The sequence below is a fragment of the Physeter macrocephalus genome, chromosome 12, assembly GCF_002837175.3.
Source record: "Physeter macrocephalus isolate SW-GA chromosome 12, ASM283717v5, whole genome shotgun sequence".
Classification (NCBI taxonomy): domain Eukaryota; kingdom Metazoa; phylum Chordata; class Mammalia; order Artiodactyla; family Physeteridae; genus Physeter; species Physeter macrocephalus.
Genome location: NC_041225.1, coordinates 64,271,956 through 64,297,109, shown reverse-complemented (window position 1 = coordinate 64,297,109; position 25,154 = coordinate 64,271,956). Strand labels below are relative to the sequence as shown.

The 25,154-nt window shown below is 35.0% G+C and overlaps 1 protein-coding gene across 4 annotated transcripts in view; it reads right to left on the bottom strand.

Moving 5' to 3' along the window:
- FOXN2 (forkhead box N2) overlaps window positions 1-25,154 on the bottom strand; it is a 57,650-nt gene that overhangs the window by 21,583 nt on the left and 10,913 nt on the right. For all 4 annotated transcript variants that reach the window (XM_024118920.3, XM_007118267.4, XM_007118268.4 and 1 more), the window contains exon 2: window positions 2,240-2,790. In XM_024118920.3, coding sequence (XP_023974688.1) covers window positions 2,240-2,776 — 537 coding nt within the window. In that variant the 5' untranslated portion in view covers window positions 2,777-2,790. The remainder of the gene's footprint in view (window positions 1-2,239; window positions 2,791-25,154) is intronic.

Below are 25,154 nucleotides of genomic sequence, written 5' to 3'. Positions count from 1 at the left end.
AACTCCTCTCACCTCTAAATGTGTCACAAACTGAAAGATGGAGTTGGAGCAGAAATGCTGAGAAAAATCACCTGACATTCCAGGCCACACACTAAGTACAAAGTATCAACAGTCCATCTCTGTATGAATGTGAAGACTATGGTACATTAAAGGTAACTGTGACAACCACAAAACCCAAACCCAGCTCAATTATTTATTAGATTGACCAATACCTGTTCATACTAACAACGTGACAGAAGTAGAGGAATATCTATTTCTGGATAGAAATATTATTTACCTCAGTCTCCACCATTCTTTAACAGGCAATGGCTGCCACTTAATCCAAAATTATGCAACACACAAAAGAAGGAGATAAAACAATCAACAAAACCAGACCCAGAGATGGACCAGATATTGAAGTTATCAGACAGACACTATGACTATGATTAATATGCTTAAAGATCTAGTGGGAAATTTTAACAAAAAGATGGCAACTATTTTTTAAAAGGCAAATGAAAATACTTTAAAAATATGAAGACAACTTTACCAGGCTAATCAGCAGAACAAAAACAACAGAGGAAAGAATAAAACTATAGAAAGATCGGGAGATTGGGATTGACATATATACACTAATATGTATAAAATAGATAACTAATAAGAACCTGCTGTATAAAAAATAAATAAAATAAAATTCAAATATTCAAAAAAAACCCCACAAACTATAGAAAGATCAATAGAAATTATCCAAACTGAAACAAAGAAAGAAAAGAGTAGGAGGAGGGACAGAGCAACCAAGAGGTGAGACAATAGCAAATGGTCTAATATATTTTTACTTGGAGCCCAGAAGTAGGTGGTGAACCACAAGAAATATTTGAAGAGATAATGAGGAAAAAAATTTCTAAGTTTAATGAATGACAGCAAACCACAGATCCAAGAACCTCTGAAAAACCAATGCAGGATAAAAATAAAGAAAAACACACCAAGCCACATCATAGTCAAACTGCTAAAAAGTAGTGATAAAGAGAAAAATCTTGAAAACAGATAGTAAGAAAAAAAATTACAAACAGAACAACAAAAATAAGAATCGTAACAGACCTCTCTTCAGAAACTATGCAAGCCAGAAGACAGTAATGTCTTTGAAGTACTTAAAAAAAAAAACCTGTCAACCTAGAATTCCATACCCATCCTCCACAAAAAGGTTAAAAAAATATTTCATTGCTCATAGACCCAAACTATAAGAAATGTTAAATCAACTTCTTGGGAAAAGGAATTGATCCAGATAGGGCATCAGGATTAGTCAACTTTTTCTGTAAAAGGCCAGATAATAAGTGAATTAAAATTATTTGAAGGTAGACTGTGATAAATAAAAAATATATACTGAAAACTGTATAGCAACGAGTTTAAAAAAAAAGAGTAGCTAGTAAGCCAATAGAAGAGATAAAATTGAATCATAAAAAAATACTCAATTGACAAAAAGGCAAGAAAAGTGGAGAAAAGGAAAAAAGAACAGATACAGCAAATAGAAAAAAAATAACGTAATGACAGATTTAAATCCAACCATATCAATTACATTAATGTAAATGATCCACACTGCCATCATTATAAGGCAGAGATGGTCACGTTGAATAAATAAGAATAATACATAAATATAGTGACAAGAACATTACAGAAACTAAGAATAGAAAGTTAGAACATTAAAAAAACTAATTATAACTGAATCACTTTGCTGTACACCTGAAACACAACACTGTAAATTAACTATACTTCAATTATTAAAAGTTTTTAAAAAAAGAGAAAATAATAATAAATAAACCCTAATTTATGTACCTATAGTAGACTGGAAATAATTCTGCTAGGTTTATATCAATACTGAAGAAATTTTAAAACTTCTCAAATGAAAGCAAACGGTGTATATAATTAACCTCAAGCTGAAGTAATCTTTTTTTTTTTTTCTTTCGGTACATGGGCCTCTCACTGCTGTGGCCTCTCCCGTTGCGGAGCACAGGCTCCGGACATGCAGGCTCAGCAGCCATGGCTCACGGGCCTAGCCGCTCCGCGGCATGTGGGACCCTCCCGGACCGGGGCACGAACCCGTGTCCCCTGCAACGGCAGGCGGACTCTCAACCACTGTGCCACCAGGGAAGCCCTGAAGTAATCTGATTGACTATTTTTTGTCTTCCTTTGATTTCCTTATATGTTAAGATCTCCATGTTAATTCTCCCCCACCTCCCTAAATATAGCAATGTTCATAAACACTGACCTTGCCATGGCTTCTTTCCACTTTCTGAAAACATTTATTCAGGGACAGATTATGTCGAACAGAATTCTTCCAGCCTGTTGGTGCAGTTGCAAAATATGGGAAGCGGTTCAGTATCCAGCTATAAATTTCTTTGACAGGCAAACATTTATTTGGAGAGTGTTCAATAGCCATATAAATGAGAAGACTAAAGGAGTATGGGGGTTTTGAAGTTGCTGATTTTTTTTCTGGGTTCTGATAGCACGACGGTCCTAAGGATGGCACATCATCTCCCTCTATGTCATACAATGGACTAACAATTGGAAGACCCTCACTTCCAAAGCTGAAGTTTGTTAGGAGATTAGTACTTTCGTGAAGCCAGTTCAAGTTTGTGAGTTCATCATCTGCTGACTCACTGTTCACTAGAGTGGCCTTTGGCCTGGCAGCATCAACAGCTTCAGGCAAGCTTCCCATTTTGTAAATCTGGCTTAATCCTGCAACCTTTTCAGCTCCTGGAGTTTCAGCTCTCTTTTCTGGAGTCATTCCAATTATTGGACCCATTTACTCTTACAGTTCTGCAACAAAAGAAACAATTATCAGTCAATGTAATACTTAAGATTCGTAAACTCATGGAATAAGGAAATACATATTTAAACATCCCCAAATCAGAGAAATTTTGCAATCAATATCCCACATAATATCTAAGCACAATATTTGTATAACAAAGATGCTAAAGGTTACTATACAAGGAACAGAACTTATTTCATGTTATTTGAAATGACTGCAAATAAAATGCAGCACTATAGCAAAATATGTACAGGTGATATTAACAAAATTAAATAATGTATTTTGAATACTTATTAAAGTCCCTAGGCCATAGTAACTGCCTAATAAGTAATGTTTGCTGTTACTAAAAAAAAAATGAATAGATTATTTCTTTGAATTATAAAACTCTATAATCTATTCATCTTATGGATCTATGACTTCACTGTAATTAACAGTCATACATATGGCTCAATACAAACAATAACCAAATTCAAAATAAAGCTCAAATAATAATTCCAAATAAACCCTTTCCTCAAATCTGAAATACTTACCATAAATAATTTCTAATATTTTTATAGTATATCATACTAAAAAGATAACATTCCTTAATTACTAAATTCATTACTAGCAAAATTATATTTACTATAAATTTATTATGTTTGTAAATTCCAGTATTTTTAACTCTTCCTTCTATATTATCTCATCAAGTACTGACAGTGAGAGTTTGACATTCTCTTAGTAAAGTCTGAACTGTCACTGTATTTTCAAGGGGAGAAAAAAAGCTGCTCCTAAACTATCCTTTTTTATTTCCATTTTATCAGTGACTTTTGTTTTGCTTTTGAAATGTACTTCAATTCAAAATCTTATTATGGGAAAATAACTGACCAAAAAGGAAAGTGACAGAACTAATGTGCCATTTAATTCATTTTTAATGGTTCCTCAAGGTACCTCATTTCCTCCATTTCCAAATTCTGTGAAAAACCCTCTATATCTTCTATTATTCTATTCAAACTTCTTATGCTTACATAAGTGAAATAACAGAAGTACCCCCAGGATTTCATTTTATTTAAAATATAGCTGGCAGGTTACTCTATGAATTATGAAAACTGGTCAATTTTGGATGCAGAACAGTCTATCTGGATTCTGTTAGCTATTAGATGTAGTCTCAGAACACACAATTATCAATAGCATCCAACAGTTAATATTTTGGGAGTAAGCCATTGTACTAAATACCACATATTGCATCTCAATTAACTATCAATTAAACCCTATAAAGTAGGCACTACTATTAACCCAATAGTATTGCTTGGGAAAATGAATGCGGAGAGGTTATGCATCCTGTTTGAGACTGCCTGGCTGGTAACTGGAAGCACCAGAACTTAAGCCCAGGCAGACTAACCTCAGAAACAAAACTCTAGCCACTATATTATCCTGGTAACAGTATATGTATACATATCACCTATGAATACCAATGACCCAATCCTATCCATTTAAAATCTTTTCACTGTTCTCTCCCTATCCAGTTCCTATCTCTCTCACCTATACCTATAACTTGACATGCTAAGACACTGTAAAAAAGAAAAGTTCAAATTACAATAAATTTGGTTTCTATTTTAATCAATTAAGAAAACCACACATAAACATATGCACATGTGCACATATGTGTACACAACATATTTCAGAGATGATATTCTGTCCTATGTAACTGACCAACTTATTCATTTTTTCCATCGCAGTCTCTCTGACCATAGAGAATTTTTTAAATGTAGTGGATGAGAATTCATTGGTTAAAGAAAGTCTTGCTTCCTTTAAACAACAAAAAACAAACAGAAAACACTCTCAGCACTCAGTGGTCAAAGAGGAATAACTAATTTCTAATGGTCCACTTCTGCCTTCTCACCTATATTCATTTATCTTCAATTACATATAGAAATTAGAGAGTAACCAAATAGCAGTGGCTAACATTTACTGAGATTTTATTATATTACAGGCACTATGTTATGGGCTTTAAAATGCATCATCTCTACTTACACTACTACTTAGTTCTATGTATGGTCCTTTCTTGACTGTGAATCCCTTAAGAGGTAAGAGTCTTTTACTTTTGTATTCGTAATACATCATAACAAAATGTTGGGCATGAGCAGGGACTCAAATTATAATTATTTCAAACTGAAATGAACTTATAATTAACATATACCAAGTGCTGTGCTACCTACTTTTAAGAGCTATTTTATTTTACAAACGAATCATTAATGCTAGGAAACATCCTCACCAGTAACAATCGGTAAACTAAAATCACTGTTATGAATGAGGAAATGGAAGTACAGTAAGTAATTTGCCTACCATTCTAAAGCTAATAAAAAGTGGAGCCAAAATTACAAGCCAGGCTGAATTCAAGATTCAAGCTTTTTTATCCATTAGAATACACTCTATTTCTTAAGGAACATATATTTTTAGCAATACTACTTAAAACAGATACTGTTGACAAATAGTCTCATCAGAAACTAATTCAAATGGCTGCAAATATACTATTCCTCTGAATTACAAGTTTAGAATAAAATCCCATTACTTTCAGATGTAAGACAATACTATGGCAGCAAATGTGCCAAAGATTACACAAAGCGTACAGCCAAGCAAAGTTAAAAAATCAAATATTGACGATGAAAGGCTGACATTCTCTTAGTAAGGTTTTAATGGTTACTGTATTTTCAACGAAAGAAAAATAGCTGTTTCTAAACTATCCTTGTAGAATACTTTAGAACACCATCCACTTAGAACACTAAGTCCACCATAATAAATAGGCAAATGATCTTTTCTTACAAATAAGTATATAAATAGCAAACAAATATATTAGAAAATATTCAACTTCACTGATGATTAAAGAAATGCAAACCAAAACAAAAATGTGACATTAAATATGATAATGTACTTAGCATAGTGTCTGATAAGCACAGATACTAGTAATACAAATAATAATATCTATTGTTGCCCATTATCAACAGTTTAAAAAATAAATAATACACAATTTTGGGCAAGGACCTAGGGCCATTTTGGAAAGCAAGCTGGCAATATGCACCAAGAATCATTAAAAATGTCATATTCTTTGACCCAATAATTCAGTGAAATAATCCTATGTAGGGGAAAAGATTCTCTCCCTCTCTCCTTTTTCTCTCTTTTACACACACACACACAAACACACACACACACACCCGTTCATCCAAGAATTATAAATGATAATAGTAAAACTATAAACAGCTTACATATTTTATTATAGAGAAATAGCTAAGTAAAAGCACATCTATTTAATATTTAGTAGTCGTTAAAAATGACTGTTGAAGATTGTGAGGTAAACAAAAAAGCTTATAAAAAACTGGTGAAAAAGTAGAAAATATACAAAAAGCTAACAGTGCCTTATATTAGTAACTTAGTAATTTTTTTCTTTGTTATATTTTCCGGTTTTTCTTTAAGGTGTTTATTATTTTTATAGTTTAAAGTTAAAACAGTATACTCAAGGGGGAAAAGACTGTGTTAGACTATTTTTTAGTTGTAGTATTTCCATTTCACAAGAAACAAAATCACAAAAAGTTCACAGACTGATCAAAGACCTCTAGTCAAAAACAGAAGCCACCTCTCATTCTTAGTACAGTTTATTTTGTTATTAAGCTTTTCTGTAACACAAATTAGTTCACTGGTAAGTAGGGGAAAGATTTCAGTACAATGTGAAAGTCACACTGGTTTGTACATGATTTTTCCCAGCCTATGTCTTTGCACTACTAAATAATAAGAGCTGAACCCCAAACAAGCTAACACAGTGGAAAGCAGCAAGCTGCTGAAAATACAGTACTGTACACAATTCTCATTCAACCCATGTTCTTCCTCTTGGCACAGCCTGGTCACACGCATTGTCTTGAAAATACTTAATGAACTCTTCTCTGCAAATATTTAGGCATTTTACTCTGGCCTCCATAACCGTGTAGCTTCAACCCTTCCTTGCACACCCTTCCACCAGGCTACCTTCATCTCTTTTTTTTTTAACCTTAAGTCGACTGTAGTATTTCTTTATATGTAACAGAGTTACTATATCTTTTAAAATATTCTAGTATTCTTATTAAGATTTATTTTTATTAGTGTTCTGATTACAAAGCTTTGCATGTTTTGGGTGCGACCCATCAGTTGTGCACAATTTCAGTGTTTTCAGAAATACATAATATGTAACATTACAACAGAAAGGTCTGTATATTTTACACCAAAATCAAGAAAACTTTTAGTTTTAAATTTTTATGAAACTACTTCTCAAAATGAACTGAAAGCATTCAATAGCAGATAATTAATAATGTGCATGGAAGTTTGCTTCATAAAGCAATATAAGTAAAGAAATAAAAGGAAATCTGGGCTACTGATGTATTGATAACATTTCCTTTTAGTAATCTTTTAAGAACAATACTTCAACAAACCAAATATAACTGTTACACATAATAAATGTCACTCAAAATAGGCACTTAAGGCCTAGAAAATAAAATGTGGGATATGAAAATGTATCCTAATTTCTTAGGTGTATAAATAACATAACCCAAATAATGAATACATCCACTACAAATAGATTTCCAAAACCAAGACATTGCTACAAAAAAAGGCATGTAAATGTACAAGACGATTTAGTAAAGTACACATTTGTGTTAAGACTCCAAATCTACATTTCAGGAAAGGACAGAATTTCCTCTCACAAGGAGAATTTTCAAAGTGGAGAGTTCAAATAAACCCAGTACAATCACTCTGGAGCCCCTGTCTAGAGCTTCACTGTATGACGGCCATGGCAGCATCTTGAGAAGACAGCTCAGGATTAAAATGCACCATTTTTTCCCACAGCTATGCAGCTCATGCATCTCCGAAGCTGTCTAACAGAGAACTGCATGTCTGCATATTATGTTCAATGCTACAATGACACTCAACTCCAGGGCAAGAAAAATATAATAAGATTCCATATTGGAATTCTCAGATCACTTCTCAAAAGGTTAGAGGGGAGCGCTTTTGCTTAGGTTTCTATTAACACTGGTCTGAGAGGAAATGCGTGACAGAGAGTAAGTAAGAGAAGGGAACTAAGGCAGAGAATTTTCAGTGTCATCTAAGGTACAAGGTGCCAAATTACAAGGTATTCGAGGTGTCACAGTGATAGCTTTTTTTAACCCGAAATAACTAAGGAACCTCCTAAACACAAAATGTTGGTTAAAACCACATAGATTTTATGACTTAATTTATCCACATTTTAAATTGATTGTATCAAAGATTAAGCAAACAAATTTTTCCTTTATAGTTAGAATCCTTAAATATTATATTATTTAGCCCTCTAAGTTTTTCACACATCATGTAAAATTGAGTTGTACTGAAACTTCTTCCCCCCACCACCAAATTCATTAACATTATTGCAGCAGTAATTCATTCTCTTTACAGATGACTCATATTCTACTTTATGAACATACCACAATTTATTATACTCTTAAGAACATTTATGTTTATGTTTGGGGCTATTACAAGTAGTATTGTTATGGACATCCTTGTTCATATCCCTTGGAACACAGTTGTAAATAAGTTTTCTGAAATTCTAAAAGCAGAATATATGTGAAGGAGTAGACTTATTGGGTCACAGAGTATTCTTTTCTTCAATTTTAACTGATAATGACAAATTGCTACCAGGAATGTATGTGTATTTTGTTTGCTCCATGTACTCATCAAAAAAATTTTTTTTGCCAACCTGATGACTATGAAATTGTAACTCCTTGTGGTTTAATTTGCATCTCCCATATAAGTAATGGGGTTGAGTATCTCTCATACACAAAAGAAGCCTAAAGGTCAAGTATATATATATGGCAAACATATATATATATTTGCCATTTAGATTCCCTCTTCTATTAAGTGTCTATTGAAGTCATTTGTATTGTTTGGATACCAATCCTTATATGTGATGCAAATATCTTTCCCTATTTAGGTGGCTTGTCTTTTTATCAGTTGCCTATTAATGAAAAAGTTCTTAACTTTAATAGGGTGGATTAACCCTTTTCTTTATGGTTACCACAGTTTGTTTCTCATTTAAGAATTCCTTCTGGGGACTTGCCTGGGGGCGCAGTGGTTAAGAATCTGCCTGCCAGTGCAGGGGACACGGGTTCGAGCACTGGTCCGGGAAGATTCCACATGCTGCGGAGCAACTAAGCCCGTGCACCACAACTACTGAGCCTGCGCTCTAGAGCCCACGAGCCGTAACTACTGAGCCCGCGTGCCACAACTACTGAAGCCTGCATGCCTAGAGCCCATGCTCCGCAACAAGAGAAGCCACCGCAATGAGAAGCCCGCGCACTGCAACGAATAGTAGCCCCCACTCACCGCAACTAGAGAAAGCCCGCGTGCGGCAACGAAGACCCAACACAGCCAAAAATAAATAAATAAAATTTATTTAAAAAAAAAAGAATTCTTTCTGTACACCAAATTCACAGAGCTTTTATCCCATACTGTCTTCTAAATGTATTATACCAAAGTTACTTTTAATCTTCTCCTGAGTAATAAAAAGATCTTTTGGATACTAGCTCCAATCACCTCCCTCCAGTTTATGAAATAAACTGACAATTAGTAAATAACTAAAACAACTATTTCAGTTTTTTTAATCCCATAAGACACTATTATTATTGTTTATACAGTTTTTAAAAAATTAACTTACACTTTATTAACATACACTTACCACTGTCTTTGATCATCATTCCTTTTTGAATCTCAGACTTTCAATGACCATTTTCCTTCTACTTAAAATGGTCTGCTAGGGGGATGGGGGAGCGATGGAGTGGGAGTTTGGGGTTAGCAGATGCAAAGTATTATATACAGAATGGATAAACAACAAGGTCTTACTATATAGGACAGGGAACTATATTCAATATCCTGTGATAAACCATAATGGAAAAGAATATGAAAAAGAATGCATGTAACTGAATCACTTTGCTAAAAAGCAGAAATTAACACAACACTGTAAATCAACTATACTTCAGTTAAAAAAAAAAAAAGTGGTCTGCTAGTGAACTTTCAGATTTCTCTGAGCATGTCTTTATTTTGCCCTTGTTCTTGAAAGTTATTTTTTGCTAGCTATAGAATTCTGGGTTGAACTAGAGTAGGTCACAGCTTCTAGATTTATTTTCACTGAGTACATCATTTCATGGTCTCTATTTCCATTATTGTTATTGAAACCTGATAATCCTTTGAAAGTGTTTTGTGTTTTGTCTTAAAAATTTCCCCTTGGGCTTCCCTGGTGGCGCAGTGGTTGGGAGTCCGCCTGCCGATGCAGGGGACGCGGGTTCGTGCCCCGGTCCGGGAGGATCCCGCGTGCCGCGGAGCGGCTGGGCCCGGGGCCATGGCCGCTGAGCCTGTGCGTCTGGAGCCTGTGCTCCACGACGGGAGAGGCCACAGCAGTGAGAGGCCCGCGTACCGCAAAAAAAAAAAAAAAAATTTCCCTTTTATTAACCTCTTTTATATTTTCCACTTTATTGTCTCTCTGTACTGCATTCTGGATTTCTTCAGGTTTATCTTTTTTTTTAATGATGTAATCGGAATGTATGTATGTATGTATGTATTTATGGCTGCGTTGGGTCCTCGTTGCTGCGCAGGCTTTCTCTTTTTGTGGCGAGCAGGGGCTACTCTTGGTTACGGTGCACAGGCTTCTCATTGCAGTGGCTTCTCTTGCTGTGGAACACGGGCTCTAGGCACACGGGCTTCAGTAGTTGTGGCTCGCGGGCTCTACAGTACAGGCTCAGCAGTTGTGGCGCATGAGCTTAGTTGCTCTGCAGCATGTGGGATCTTCCCAGACCAGGGCTCAAACCCATGTCCCCTGCATTGGCAGGTGGATTCTTAACCACTGCGTCACCAGGGAAGTCCCACGTTTATCTTTTACTGTATCATTTTTTCTTCAATGGGGTCTATTTGCTTTTACCTATTCCTTGAATTCTAATATCAGTTACTGTATATTTTCATTTCTAGAACTTCTGATTCTTCTACAAAATGTTTGTTTGCTCTTTTCCTCATTTTTAAGCTTTCATTGAACATATTAAATATAATTATTTTATATTTTACATCTGATAGTTTCAAGATGTGAACCATTTGTAGGTCTGATTCTCTTACATTGTGCCCTGTTTCCTTAGATGGCTTGTAAATTTTTATTTTAAGCAACTCATTTTCATTATAACTTTACCGACAGGAATTCTTTGACAATGATGATTTGTGCTGCTTCTGTCAGGCCCCTGGGAGTAGTAACAATCCAGGATCATTTAAAATTCTTAGAACAGAATTCAAATGCAAAGTATAGAAGGTGAGGAAGTGGAAAAAGAAAAGCGAACAGGGAAAAGAATAGGGCAGAGGGGACTTTCCTGGTGGTCCACTGGTTAAGAATCCGCCTTCCAATGCAGGGGATGTGGGTTCAATCCCTGGTCAGGGAACTAAGATTCTATATACCGTGAGGCAACTAAGCCTGTGTGCCACAACTGGAGAGCCTGTGTGCTGCAACTATAGAGTCCATGTGCTCTGGAACCCACGTGCCACAATTAGAGAGAAGCCTGCTCGCCGCAACGAAGGATCCCCCATGCTGCAACTAAGACCCAAAGCAGCCAAAAATAAATAAATAAATATTAAAACAAAACAAACAAAAAATAAAATAAAATTCTTAGCTTGAGGTCTAGTGTGAATTCAGGCTGCAAACCAGTATGAGGGCTGGTTTGTGGTAAATTTTCAGTAGAGATTTTTTATTTTTCCTGTTAGCAGAAATATTATAGAAAGATAATTTTCTTTGTTGGGAAAGAATTTCTAGATCACTCTTACACCTAGAAGGTATATACCCCTATGGAAAAGGGCTATCACTGGAGAAGACTGCTAAATGTTTTACTTTGGTGGGTCTGGGCTTTTGCTTCCTAATCCCTGAGTCCCCAAAAGGCCAGGAAAACAGAAGCTCACTTGATTTGGTAAATACCCTCAAGGCAATAGCCAGCTTCAGTACTCAGCTTACCTCACTGGGTTTCCAATTAGTGTTCAGTCTAAATATTCTTTACTTTTGTGCCAGAGCACTGATGCATTTTGTCCAGCATTTTAGGTTGTTTTCAGCAGAAAGGCTAGTCCAGGTACTTAGTTCCCCATGCCGCTGGAAATGGATGTTTACATTAGTTTCTGATGGCAGTATCTCTAATGTACATTATCCCATATTTTAGAGCACTGGTTCTTCTCTAACGTACATTATCCGTATTTTAGAGCACTGGTTCTTAAGTTTCTTCTGCCTCCACACACTTGAGGAATTTCACTTATTCCTATCACTAAGAGTTGCTTGTTATGACAGTGATTCCCAACTGGCAGTAGGTAGAAGACATTTCCTTGGAGGTGAAAGGTGGTAATCAAAAATTGTGTGTACATTTTTTTTTAAGAGGGTACTTCTTCTCATCCCTTTAAAAAATCATACTTTAAATATAGGAAAGGTATTTTAACCCCTTAACTATGATTCAGGCTATTATAAACAAAGATTTGGTAAAGAATAATACTTATAGGGATTGCTCAAGTATATAGGACTATTTGCCACCTTATCAGTGTTTCTCAATAAGTGTGTGCCATGGATAAACTCTGGGGGCCACAAGTTTTGCAAATTTTCATTTTGTGTTTTCATTTCAATATAAAGAAAAAAACGAAAGACTTAAAAATAAACTTACTTCAGAAACTAAAGTCAGTGATTCTAAAAATGGGATATATAATTATTTTCTTTAAAAGGGATCCATGTATTATTCCAGTTACAAATACTGCTTCACACTCAAAAGGTCTCACATTTGCTATGCTTGAGTTACTGGATTAATCTTCCTAGTTCTATATCCTAGTCCTCAGTTGTACTGTAACTGTACCTGATTATACAGGTATATGATCCCTTACTTAAAATCCTTGAGGGCAGATATATTTCAGAATTCAGAATACTTTGGATGTTAGAAAGGGACTACAATGCACATGTGATATGTTATACAGTGTGTCAGTGAGGTCTGAGGCAGGACCCCATAATAAAAATGTTAATGTTTCTGCAGAAAAATGGATATTCACAGTAAGAAGGGAGTAAATAAAGACCATCAATAGTCTTATATCAGTTCAGATCATGTTTTAACACTACATGGGTTAAGAGAAAACTTTTGGCTTTCTGCGCATTTTGGATTTCTGAAACATGGAAATACAAATATAGAAGCATTACCTGCTATAGATTGGAAAGCCAGATAAATTTCCTTAGAATTTCATGTAAGATCTGATAATGGTAAAGAGTTCACCTTAAGGTGCATGAATTTAATGCATCAACTTTGTAATTTTTTTCCCCAAATACTTAGGAACCCCTTTTTGTCTACTTGTAGTTTAATAGCTGAGGATACAGAATAAGCAATCTCCTGATAACCGGGAAATGTATTATATTATAAATTCTAAAATGTCAGAAATATCTAAATGTATATAGGAATTTAAAATATATCCCAAAGCTAACATATAAGCTATATTGGATTATGCTTATAATATCTCTACATCTGGTAATGTGGATAAAAGATAGAGAAAGCTAAGTATAAGAGATACACTATTCAGAATAATCTCTCCTTGTCCTTTTCTAAGACGCTTCAAGAAGAAACCTTTTACTCCTACTACACTCATGGCTCCGTTGTCATAGGTGTTAGATTCTATGGTAAAACAGTGTACAACTATAAAATGAAAGGCTTCTTCCTTGAGAAAGGAATATATATATGTAATACTAGAAGGTACTAAACAGAAAGTTGGGGAGGCAGTACATTTGAAGTTAAATTTGTGAAAGATAAGGCAATTTTATATTATAAAGTCATAAAAGTGAAATCTAAATCATTATTATTAACATTAGAATCACATCTGGTGGCAGTGAAGCAGAGGGTTAAAGAGCATGAGCTGTGAAGAGATAGTGCCTGGGTTCAAATCCCAGGTCTGCCATTCAACAGGCTATAAGACCTATCAACGAAGAATTCTAACTACCTACTTTCATAAGATTGTTAGTACAAATTAAATGAGAATAAATATAAAGGACTTATAACAAAGGTAGAGAGTAAGTACACAATAAATACCAGCTATAGAGATGGTAATTATTATTACTGTTATTAATTTTTAAATTATTATTAGCTTTCTTCCTAAAGTAGTAGATTTATAAATATTATATCTCTCGAATACAAAAAAATTAGGGTATAAAATGAGTAACTATACCTGTGCTTTGAAGAAATTAAAAAAAAAATTCTGGTATTAAGGATGGGCCTCCTTTATGACCAATGACACCCTCTGGTGAGGCAGAAATTAGGACTTCTCAGAAGAGTGCTGCAATAACAGTTTCATCATTTTCTTTATGATGCGACTTTCACTTCCTTATTGTTTCCATGAACTTTATGTATGTCAGTCTTTTACCAATCATACCACATGACAGAACCTTTCTTCAAATCTTTCTAGTTTAATAATCTAAAAGCATTTAAACCATATAAACTTTCAGAACTATTTTTAGTTTTTTGTTATTAATGGCCCCAAAAGATTTTAAGTTCCTTTATTAACAGCTGCCTAATGCTAACATTCTAACAGAAGAATTTATATAAAAAAAATAACTACATTACCTCTGAAATAAAATATGTTGAGTTTTCACTAGTAATGATATTCTCAATAACAAAAAGATACAGTGGCAAATATGCTATAATCAAAACAGGACAAGAATATAAATATCTACATATATAGTTATATTTATTTGTATCTGACTAGTTCAGAATCTATCATGAATCTACAGAATTCTTACCAAGTTAAAAATATTCAAAATAATTTCTTTAAGATATCACTTATATTACTGATACTGTAAATTTCAGGATAACATCTATAGTACCTTAAAAATAGACTCATGTATATAAAATTTAACAACCCCCAAAAATCAGGCTCTCAGTCCAGCAATTCTCGAACATAAAAGTTTTTTAATGTGTACCTTAGTAATATAAATTCATAGCAAATAAGAAATAATTGCAATTAATTCAGTTCTACTAATGTGTTTAATACTTTTAAAAAGTGCTTTTCAAATTATATTATTGAATTTCTTCATGTTACACTTTTCAACTTTAATTAAGTTTTTATCTTACCTATATCATAGTTCTTAGAACCCTAAATCCGTCAGTTTTTGTAAGATAATTTTTTGTTTCAAATTTAGATTTAATCCATAATATTATTTAAGAATTCCTTTTAGGAAATGAAAAATAGCACTGAAAAAAGACATCAAAATAAAATAATAGTTAATTTTTGATATTCCAAAGGAAATTTATTCCAATTTATTTCTTCCCTGCACCCTTGAGCCAATCATTGAATATTTCTGTCCTCATTACACAGAAAGGATAAATGAGGAAAATCAATTTTGCTGTTTCTAAAAAAATTTTACTACACTGGACTAAAAAGGAAGCATGCCATCTGTTATGTTCTACTAGAACTGGAAAGAAGTTGAAACCAGCTCTTGAGCAATCGTACTGAGAAGCCCCGAAGAAGACTTAAAGCACGGGATGATTAATCTGGAACTATATGGCAGCATCTGACCTACAGATACAGTTGTTTCTCACCATCTTCTCCCTACTAGTTTAGCTTCCTATTTAAAATCAGTCTCATTATAAATACTTTAAACATCTAAATTCCTGAAGCATGTGAAAAATGAGTATGATATTTGGTTGTATTTAATTATATATATTTACAATTTCTAATTATGCTTTTTTACATGGTCTTAAGACATCTGGAAACTTTATTTCTATTGACTTGCTATTTTACCTCTCACCAAGAACTTAATGTCAACAGTAAATTAAACAATCTTAGAAGTGTGAAAAGAGTAACCAGAGAGTAGGCCCCTTCTCAGATTTGTGGCTTTCCCATCCAATCACTTTAAAGTAACCAATATAAAAAACCATTTGACAGGCTAAGACAACCCTAGCAAGGGGAAACAGGCTGTCATTCACTTAGCTCACATGACTAAACAATGTTTTCCATAGGAAAAAAAATCTACTACAGAGTTAAGGCATACATAGAAATCCAAAATGTTTGTGAATTTTATCAGAACTGCCTGGCAATTACTTCAATTCTTTACTGTAATTTAAGCTTTATCTCTGATTAAGATTTACTATATAATAAAAGGAATTTCCGTTCAATTTCCTCCTCCTTTCCTCACCTTCACCTCCTCAGGAATAAACCATTTTTATTAATTAATTATAAAACGTACCATAACTCAAGACTGGAAGCCACAGTACTATATTTCCTAGATTTATTCAGCAGTATAATAAGCTTATAATAAGCTCAACATAAAATATTTTAGCAGTTTACAGATACTAATTATTTTCAAAACCTTAAGAGTTCCTCATTTTTAAATAAGGAAAACAATTTTCTTGTTTATTTATCACATTGGTAGCGATAATAGTGTAACACTTATTGAGCACATACTATTTGCAAGGCTAACAAATTTAACGCTAGAACTTTAAAGTATTCTATTAACTCAAATTATCTGATAACTTTGGTAACCCTCAGGTAAGAAAATTAAGCCATATAAAAGGAACTCACAACCTTTCCTACAATACATTCTTTGTTTTAAGGTTCTCTATTATAAATACTGTCCATCGCATAAAATCCAATATTGCGATTAGAGGGTAGATTCAAATCCCAAAAGTACTACTGCAAAAAGACGTATGTTTGATTATAATGCTACATGATGTCATGTATCCAGGACAACTGAAGCATTATGATCTCTTAGGGATAAAACTGCCTCTTGGTCATAGATTTAGGTGACACAGCATGTGATCCATTGTCTCTAAACAAAAAATGTGTGCAGCTGCATTTTCCAGTCAAGAAAGGGAAAGGGAGGGAAGGACGCAGAATACAAAAGGGTCAAAGATTTGTCTCATAGAGAAAGTTTTTCAAATAGGGGTAAAAAAAGAAATAAAATTGAGTGGGGGAAAAAACCTTTCCCCAACTTGTGCTAAAAGCAGAAAACACTAAAATTGGGGAGGGGAGTGGAATCTGTTGTGGTAATCTTCCACTGAATCCACTTTTCTCCTTAGTTAACTTGCCCAAATACACTGTGTAAACCATGGTTCAAATGCCATGTCTACCTAAACAATTTTGTGCTACTTGTATACATACAGTATATAGAGGTTCCCTACACATTGTTACAGCACTTGTCTCCCCCCAACCCACAAAAAAGTCTCAGTTGTTCATTTGTTTCTTGGAGAAGTTAAAATGAAGCAATAGCTTTATAAGTTAAAAAAAAAAAATTGCTTCTAACCAGTAAACAAACATGATATTTTCTGTATAAAGACCAAATACTTTTTTTTTTTTTAACAATGAATCCCTAGTACATAACCCTGCCTTTCACACAGAGAAATACTGGTTTCAAAAAATAGTACCACAAGAGATAGAAATTGAGTGAAAATGGTTTTCTCTGTCGAGAAAAATAGCTATTTCTAATAAATGTTTTTAAAAAGTTGATGACAAAATAATTTGTAAACTTCTATTAGTATCTAAAACATAGCACTAGTTTACCTTACATGTTATTAAACATAGTGATAGAAAAAAAAGCACTACTAGCTTTCAGAGTAAATCTAGCTGAGAAAACCCATCTTCGCAATCTTTGGGATTGCAATCAATGCCATATCTGAACCAAAATGCGTTAAAGGCTGAAAAAAACTGACAGTACAGAAAAACAAACAAACAAACCACAAATGGAGAGAAGTATCCTTACCATCTAGAATTAGAAGTAATGTCACCTGTGCTACAAACCATGTAGTGACCAGTTAGCCAACCAGCACTTTGGTTTTTTGATAGCCTTGTAACTGTACTTGAAAAGTTATTTTGAAAGGAACAAAGTTACAGAAACCTGAAAATCAACAGATCTAATGTCCTAAAGTACAAAGATAAATTTGGTTGGCATGTGAATACAAACAGGTGGCATTCTTTATCACCAAAATTTATTTATGTGTAATATGATTTTCAGTGCCTTGAATATAAGCTATAATTAGTCAGCCATGCAGTAAATCTACAGTGAACTGTTCCACTGAAAATAAGCATCTTTTAAAAGCACATTCATGATCAAAATAAATAATAAAGGCAGACAATGATATCTTACCTTACTAATATAACCCATATCAAATTTGGAAACCAAGATTAAAACTTGACTGTATACTGGTTGACTTAATATACTGATTTTATATGTAATTCTAAAAACAATACAAAGCATGATTAACTTAACACAGAATCAAGTCCTCTTTAAAACAGGACTAAACTAACCCTATATGAACACTTACTTAAGTAAAATATATTTATGCTAAAAATTATTAAAGGTATATATTATTGGTATTTCCCTGGTGGCACAGTGGTTAAGAATCTGCCTGCCAATGCAGGGAACATGGGTTCGAGCCCTGGTCTAGGAAGATCCTACATGGCGCAGAGCAACTAAGCCCGTGTGCCACAACTACTGAGCCTGCACTCTAGAGCCTGCAAGCCACAACTACTGAGCCCACGTGCCACAACTACTGAAGCCTGTGCGCCTACAGACCGTGCTCTGCAACAAGAGAAGTCCCCGCTCACCGTAACTAGAGAAAGCCCACCCGCAGCAAAGAAGACCCAACACAGCCAAAAATAAATAAATAAATAATTTTTTTTAAAGTATATGTTATTAAATAGATTATCTCCAGAGCGTTTTAGAAAGTAGTAATACTTAACTGTAATAATCATTCAAGTTTCTAAATAAACTTACATGAAATATAAAACCCGAATTCTAAGTAGCCATAGCAACTGCAGCTATTTACAGCTAGTTGTCACTACTAGTAGATAGAATCAGCAACTGAGTGGATGTTAGCTCCGTTTGATAATACTATATAGAGAATACTGAAAGAGAATATGGCTGTTTTTCTTCTTGGAGGTATATCAATGTTTGTGGTGATGTGTGTGTGTGTGTGTGTGTGTGTGTGTGTGTGTGTGTGTGTGTGTGTGTTTTGTTTTGACCTGTTGAGTTTGAGATACTTGTGAGATACTTAAGTAGAGTGGGCATTTGGGATATATGTGATCTAAAGTTCAGGAGAGAGGTTTGGTCTGGAGATAGATTTTGGAGTCGTTAAACCTGAAATCTGCCCATCTTTCTCCACCTTCACAGTCACAACTATAGTCCAGGTCAACATCATCTCTCATCTAGACCACTACAATGGTAGTCTACATGAATGGTACCCCCTACGGTTTGTGTTCTGCACAAACATACACAGTGGCTCTAATAATATCTTCCTAAATTAGTCCCCCTGCATCTATGCCTGATGCTCCTAATCTGTTCTCTATAATATAGCATAATCTTATAAAATGCAAAACTGAAAATGTCCCTTTCTTGCTTAATCCATCAAAGGGACCCTTCGGTCAAAGTCCAAAGGCCTTAACATGGTGTACGAGACTCTGCCTAACTTGGCCCCTGTCTAACATCTCTGGCCTTATCTTTTGCCACTCTCCCTTGTTCTCCCCACTTGAGATGTCTGAATAGGCCATGCTTTCTCCTCCCTCAGGGTCTTTACAAATGCTACTATCTTTGCCTAAAATACTCTTCATTTCATTCTTACTTGTATGTACATTTCACCTAGACCTGGCTAACGGCTATCATTCGTATTTCAGCTTAAAAATCTTAAGAGAGACTTTCTCTAACATCCCAAACTACAGAGGGCCCCAAGTTCTTTTCTTCCATAATTGCCTATACTTTTTAATAACATTTGGCACACCTGAGATGGCTCAATACATATCTTTCCTAACTGACTGAAAGCTCCATAATGGCAGACAATACAGTTGTCTGTTTTGTTTACTGCTCAAATATTTATTGCCTGACAGATCTTGGTTCCAGCTCTGCTACTACATAACTGTGACATCTATAAAATGAGATGGTTGAACTTTTGTTCTACAATAATCTAAAGTGCTATTAAAAACTGAAATTCAAATATTACTAGCTTTCCTGTAGATATATACACGGTAAGACCTACCTTTCTTACTTGTATGTACATTTCCAACATGTGTGAGTGTATGTATAAATTATGTACACATAATTTATGTAAATGAGAGCTAGTACTTTCTTACATAAAAAAATTCATTGAATGCTTATTGATACCAGGTGTTTTACTAGTATTAACTCTTTTAATCTTTGTAACAACTCTACCAGGCAACTGCTATTATCAGTGTCCATTTTATGTGGCAACAGATGCAGAGAGATTAAATAGTGTACCCACATCACAAATCTTGAAGTGGCACAACTGGGATATAAGCTCAGGGAATAATGTGACTCCAGAGCTCATGCTCTTCACTAGTATACAAGCTGTCACCCTACCCAGATTGCTTTATAAGAACAACAACAAAAAAAGCTACATACTATCATCAATATATCTGACTCAGTATCTATCAATACATCCTCACCCTAATGCTCTTCCATATGAAGTTAGTCCAAACTAGACAAACCTGTTCAAATACTTCCTGTACATTTCTCTATATGCTTGCTCCTGCTATTCTAAACATCAGGATTGTCCACCCTCCCTACCACCAATCAGTCAAAACCCTAATATTTAAGGCCTCATTTAATGACAACTCCTCCATGTAATTCCCACCTGAACTTCTCTTAGGGATTTTCAATCTCTCTCACAATGTTCCAATTGCATTTATATGTCCTCTTTTTACAGTAGTTATTTGTGTCAACAGCTCAAAAGAAACAACTGACATGAAATCACTTTATAAACACTAAAGTTCTATATTATAAAGTATTTAATCCAGACTAAATAAAAAACCAGAGGAGACTAGGAAACAATGGGTTCAACACACCTAAGCAGAATACTTCAAGCAAGTACAACCTGGCTCTAACTTGCTGCCAACTAGATGAGAAACACAAAGGTAAAATTATACTCAAATTATACTGCATGCTAAGTTTTTTTCAATTAAACAAAGGAGACATTTTAATCAATCTATATGGAACAAAAAGTTGAAGGGTAAAATATGATATTCATTAAAAAAATATTTACTGAGCAATTAACTTTCAAGTAAAGAATATTATGTTAGACACTATGCTCCATTCTGCTCTGTGATCATTTCACTTCCTAAATTTCAGTTCTCTACTTAAGACATATTTGGAAAATAGTTTTATCACAAAAGGAAACTTTTTTTTTTGCCGTACGTGGGCCTCTCACTGTTGTGGCCTCTGCCGTTGCGGAGCACAGGCTCCGGACGCGCAAGCTCAGCGGCCATGGTTCACGGGCCTAGCCGCTCCGCGGCATGTGGGATCTTCCCGGACCGGGGCACGAACCCGTGTCCCCTGCATCAACAGGCAGACTCTCAACCACTGCGCCACCAGGGAAGCCCACAAAAGGAAACTTTTAAACATCAATTATTTTAATTCCATATGAACAACACACTCTTTTGAAGTTGCAATTAAAGAAAGCCTAATGCTAATCCATGTGTATGAAGAACTACTAAAGAAAAAGTTTGAAAAAAACAGAGATAATGAGTTGTTAAAGGTACTGACACACCATTAATAAGCCTCCATTATGACTATAAAATCCACCTCACTCAATCCCACTCATGGGGGAAAGTTCCTACTCTGTGTTCCCACAGTACTAGAATCCATGTCTAGAAGGGTATGTCTCACACTGCAATTATTTACTTTCATGCATCTGATTCTTGTTATTAAACCCAATTTTTTCTCCGTAATTTAAGAATGGTCCTAGGTATACACGATGTAGGTTAGCTTTAAATATTGGAAAAAGCTAAAGCATTAAAAGTCAAAGCACTAACACCTGTATATGTGCAACAGAAAGACAATCCCATGACCCTTTCACAATTTCCCTAAGGATCTTTAATAGATTCTTAAACGCTCTCTTAACTATGAAGAAATAATCAGGGCAAAACAACAGGTTCAGAATTTTGTGACATCCATATACAACCAGTGGACGGCATTAAGTGGCAATAATTTCAGAAGAAATGAAAGTTTTTTGTCAAGATTTTAGGAAAAAAAGACATGACCACTCCCTGAATTGAAATTATCAGGAAGATGATTTTGGGAAGATGGCAGCTGTTGTGGCAGCAAATTTTTGATTCCTTGCAAATCTTCACATAAAAACAGGCAGAGCAGCTACAGAGCAAACCCCAAACCCATGGCTAATAACTACAATAAAACAATTTAACAAAGTCTCCCCACAAACCTCAAAATACAAGGACGTAAACAAACCAAGAGCCCACAGACTTATATTCTATCAGTGTCTAAGTGAGAGAAAATAGAGGGAAGCAATGAGGTGTCTGAGGGACTTGACAACAGGAGCACCAAACAGCCAAAAGGTATTCCCTGGAAAGTACTGAGAGACAGTTTGTGAACAGAAGCTGAAGCTATTCCAAAAGTGGGTAAGTGCAAGGGGTCTACAGTAAGGCCTACAGACATGGAACAATCTAGTCCCTTTGAGCTCTCAAAACTTGACCTTTGGGGCTCTCTTCCAAGACAGACCCTAGACTTAAGAGGAAGTACTGGGAATATAAACAAAATTGAGCAGGATAGGGAAAATCAAGATTAAGGAAAGAGGGTCCAGACATAAGTGCCAGAGTAGAAAGAGCCAGAAAATCTCTGAAAGCATCCACCATTTCTTAAACGATGGATAAAAACAAAAAACAGAGGACTGTGAAGTTAAAAGAGCTATTGGAACCAAGCCTCCTCCTACAAGTTCAAGAAAACTAGTTTCATATAAAGAAATGATGAAAAGTGTTGAGGGCTGAATATCATACAAAGTTACAATTAGGAAAGAGAAATAGTTAAACTCAGGACTTCCCCAGTGGTCCAGGGGATAAGACCCCAAGCTCCCAATGCAGGGGGCCTGGGTTCGATCCCTGGCCAGGGAACTAGATCCTGCATGCATGCCACAACTAAGAGTTCTCATGCTACAACTAAGAAGCCCGCATGCCACAACTAAGAAGTCCGCATGCCACAACTGAAGAAGCCTGCATGTTGCAACAAGGATCCCGCGTGCTACAGCTAAGACCCAGCACAGCCTAAATAAATAAATAAAATATTAAAAAAAAAAAAAAAAAGAAAAATAGTTAAACTCAGAGAAGCAGGGCAGGGGGGAAATGGGAGTTGTTCCATGGGTAAGAGTTTCCATTTCACGAGGTGAATATGTTTTAGAGATCTGCTGTACAACACATTTCCTATAGTTAACAATACTGTATTGTACACTTAAAATTTTAAGAGGGTAGATCTCGTGTTAAATGTACTTACCACAGTAAAAATAAATAAGTAAATAAAATAAAGATATAAAAGAAAAAACAGGGAATAAAATGATATCCTACAATGAAAGCATGCCAGAAAGATAGGCTCACAGGAGAGACAAAAATGAGCATCTATTTCAAAAAGAGCTTAAAAAAATTATGTAAGACATGAAAAAAAAATCAGAATTAGAAAAGCTCAGGAAAGTGGCGGGGGGTGTGTGTGGTGGTGGTGGTGTGATGAATTGGGAAATTGGGATTGACAAAAAAAGCTCAAAAATAAAGTGACAGAGCTCAAGAAAGAATGTGAAATAAAAGGAAAAAAAAACCATTTCAGAAATGAAGACTTAAGTTAAAGGAATACAAGAAAAAATAAACATATAAGATAAAGCCTTAAGAGAAACAAAGGGTAAAAAGGAAGAAAACTTAAACAGAAAGAAATAAAGAGGAAGGGAGAGAGGAAGGGTGCAAGCAAGCTAACCACACTGTCTAAGGACACATACTTGGGTAATAAAACCAAAAAGAAACTTAAGGGATTTTCAAAAAAGTTAGAATAGTGGTTAGTTTTTGAAGGAAGGGAGTTATATTTTGGAAGAGGCACTCAAAAGTGCTTCTAAGGTGGCTGGCAAAATTCTATTCCTTACCAGGAAGATGGTTACATGAGGGTTGGCCTTAGAATAATTCACTAAGCTGCACATTTCTTGTGTGGTTTTCTGCATCTACACTTTATTTTACAGTGAAAAGCATTTTAACAATTTAGAAAATAAAAAACCATAAATGGTATTAATTTAAAACTACTTCTAGCTATCAGTAGAAAACATAGTAACAAAAAGCTCTTGGAATAATCTTCAAAATGACTTAAAAAAATTACACGGCAAACCAAGAGACAAGTTTCCCACAGTGTTTCATCCTGATGTTTGGCAAACAGGACAATGAATTAAAAGTCCACCATCTTATTATACAGAACCTACCTGTTCTGTTTTTCACATGTAACACATGGTTTAAAAGTGTTTGACATTTACTCATTCTTAGAATAAATTGCAACTAATACTTAAAATTTGTAAAAGATTTTTTCAGTTAAGAGGTACTCTAAAACTGCCAAGACAAATCACCTTTGAGACAAACATAGTCTTCTTAAAAATAAATATAATTAAATTCAACAAGCATTCACTCAGCACATGTTATGTATGAGGTGTTTACAATTTAGTTGAAGAGATATGTAACACGTATAAGAGGAAGGTATATATAGTAAGTGCTTTGAGAAAAGTACAAAGTAATATGGGTTCAGAAGAAGAAAAGGGCATCCCACCTGCATTAAAATTCTAACCAGACGCACCTCATATTCCTCCAATCCATCTTCTACAATACTGGCAGAATGATCTTTCAAAGACCCCAAATCTCCCTTTTAAAACACTTCACAAAATAACAGTACACAGCAGGCAATTCAAAAGCCTTACAAGAACCAGGCAGGCAACAAACAAGTGAAGCTGGTCTGCTGTAAGACAACAGAGAATGATGGAGACTGCCAAAAGAGGGCAGCTGCTTATAAGCTTCACCCAATCAACCCATGAAACCACGCCACGATGTTCAATTTTTCAAGGGACAAAAGAACTCTAGATTTTTGTGTGAAATGTACCAATATTTAAATATTTGCAAAAAAATTTTTTTTAATATTCCAGGCCAAACAAAACACAGCTGTAGGTAAAGGTTGCAAACTGTGGCTTACAGAAATGGGTCTGATATTAATATTCCAATAGAGGGTCCCTACTGTCCTCAAAATTGAATAATGGCTGTCTTCCAATTCAAAGGAAAAAAATGAACAATTTTCTCTTATAAAGTTTTCTTCAAACTTTGGCACCTGCTACCAATTAGTCTGCTAGCAATAGCAAAAATGAAAGAAAAAGTAGAAAAGGAACATTTGATCGTAGCCTCAAAACGGCGTAATCTTTTTTTGGTTGTGATTGTTTTTATCAAAAGTTGTGCTCAGGGCTTCCCTGGTGGCGCAGTGGTTGAGAGTCGACCTGCCGATGCAGGGGACACGGGTTCGTGCCCCAGTCCGGGAAGATCCCACATGCCGCGGAGCGGCTAGGCCCGTGAG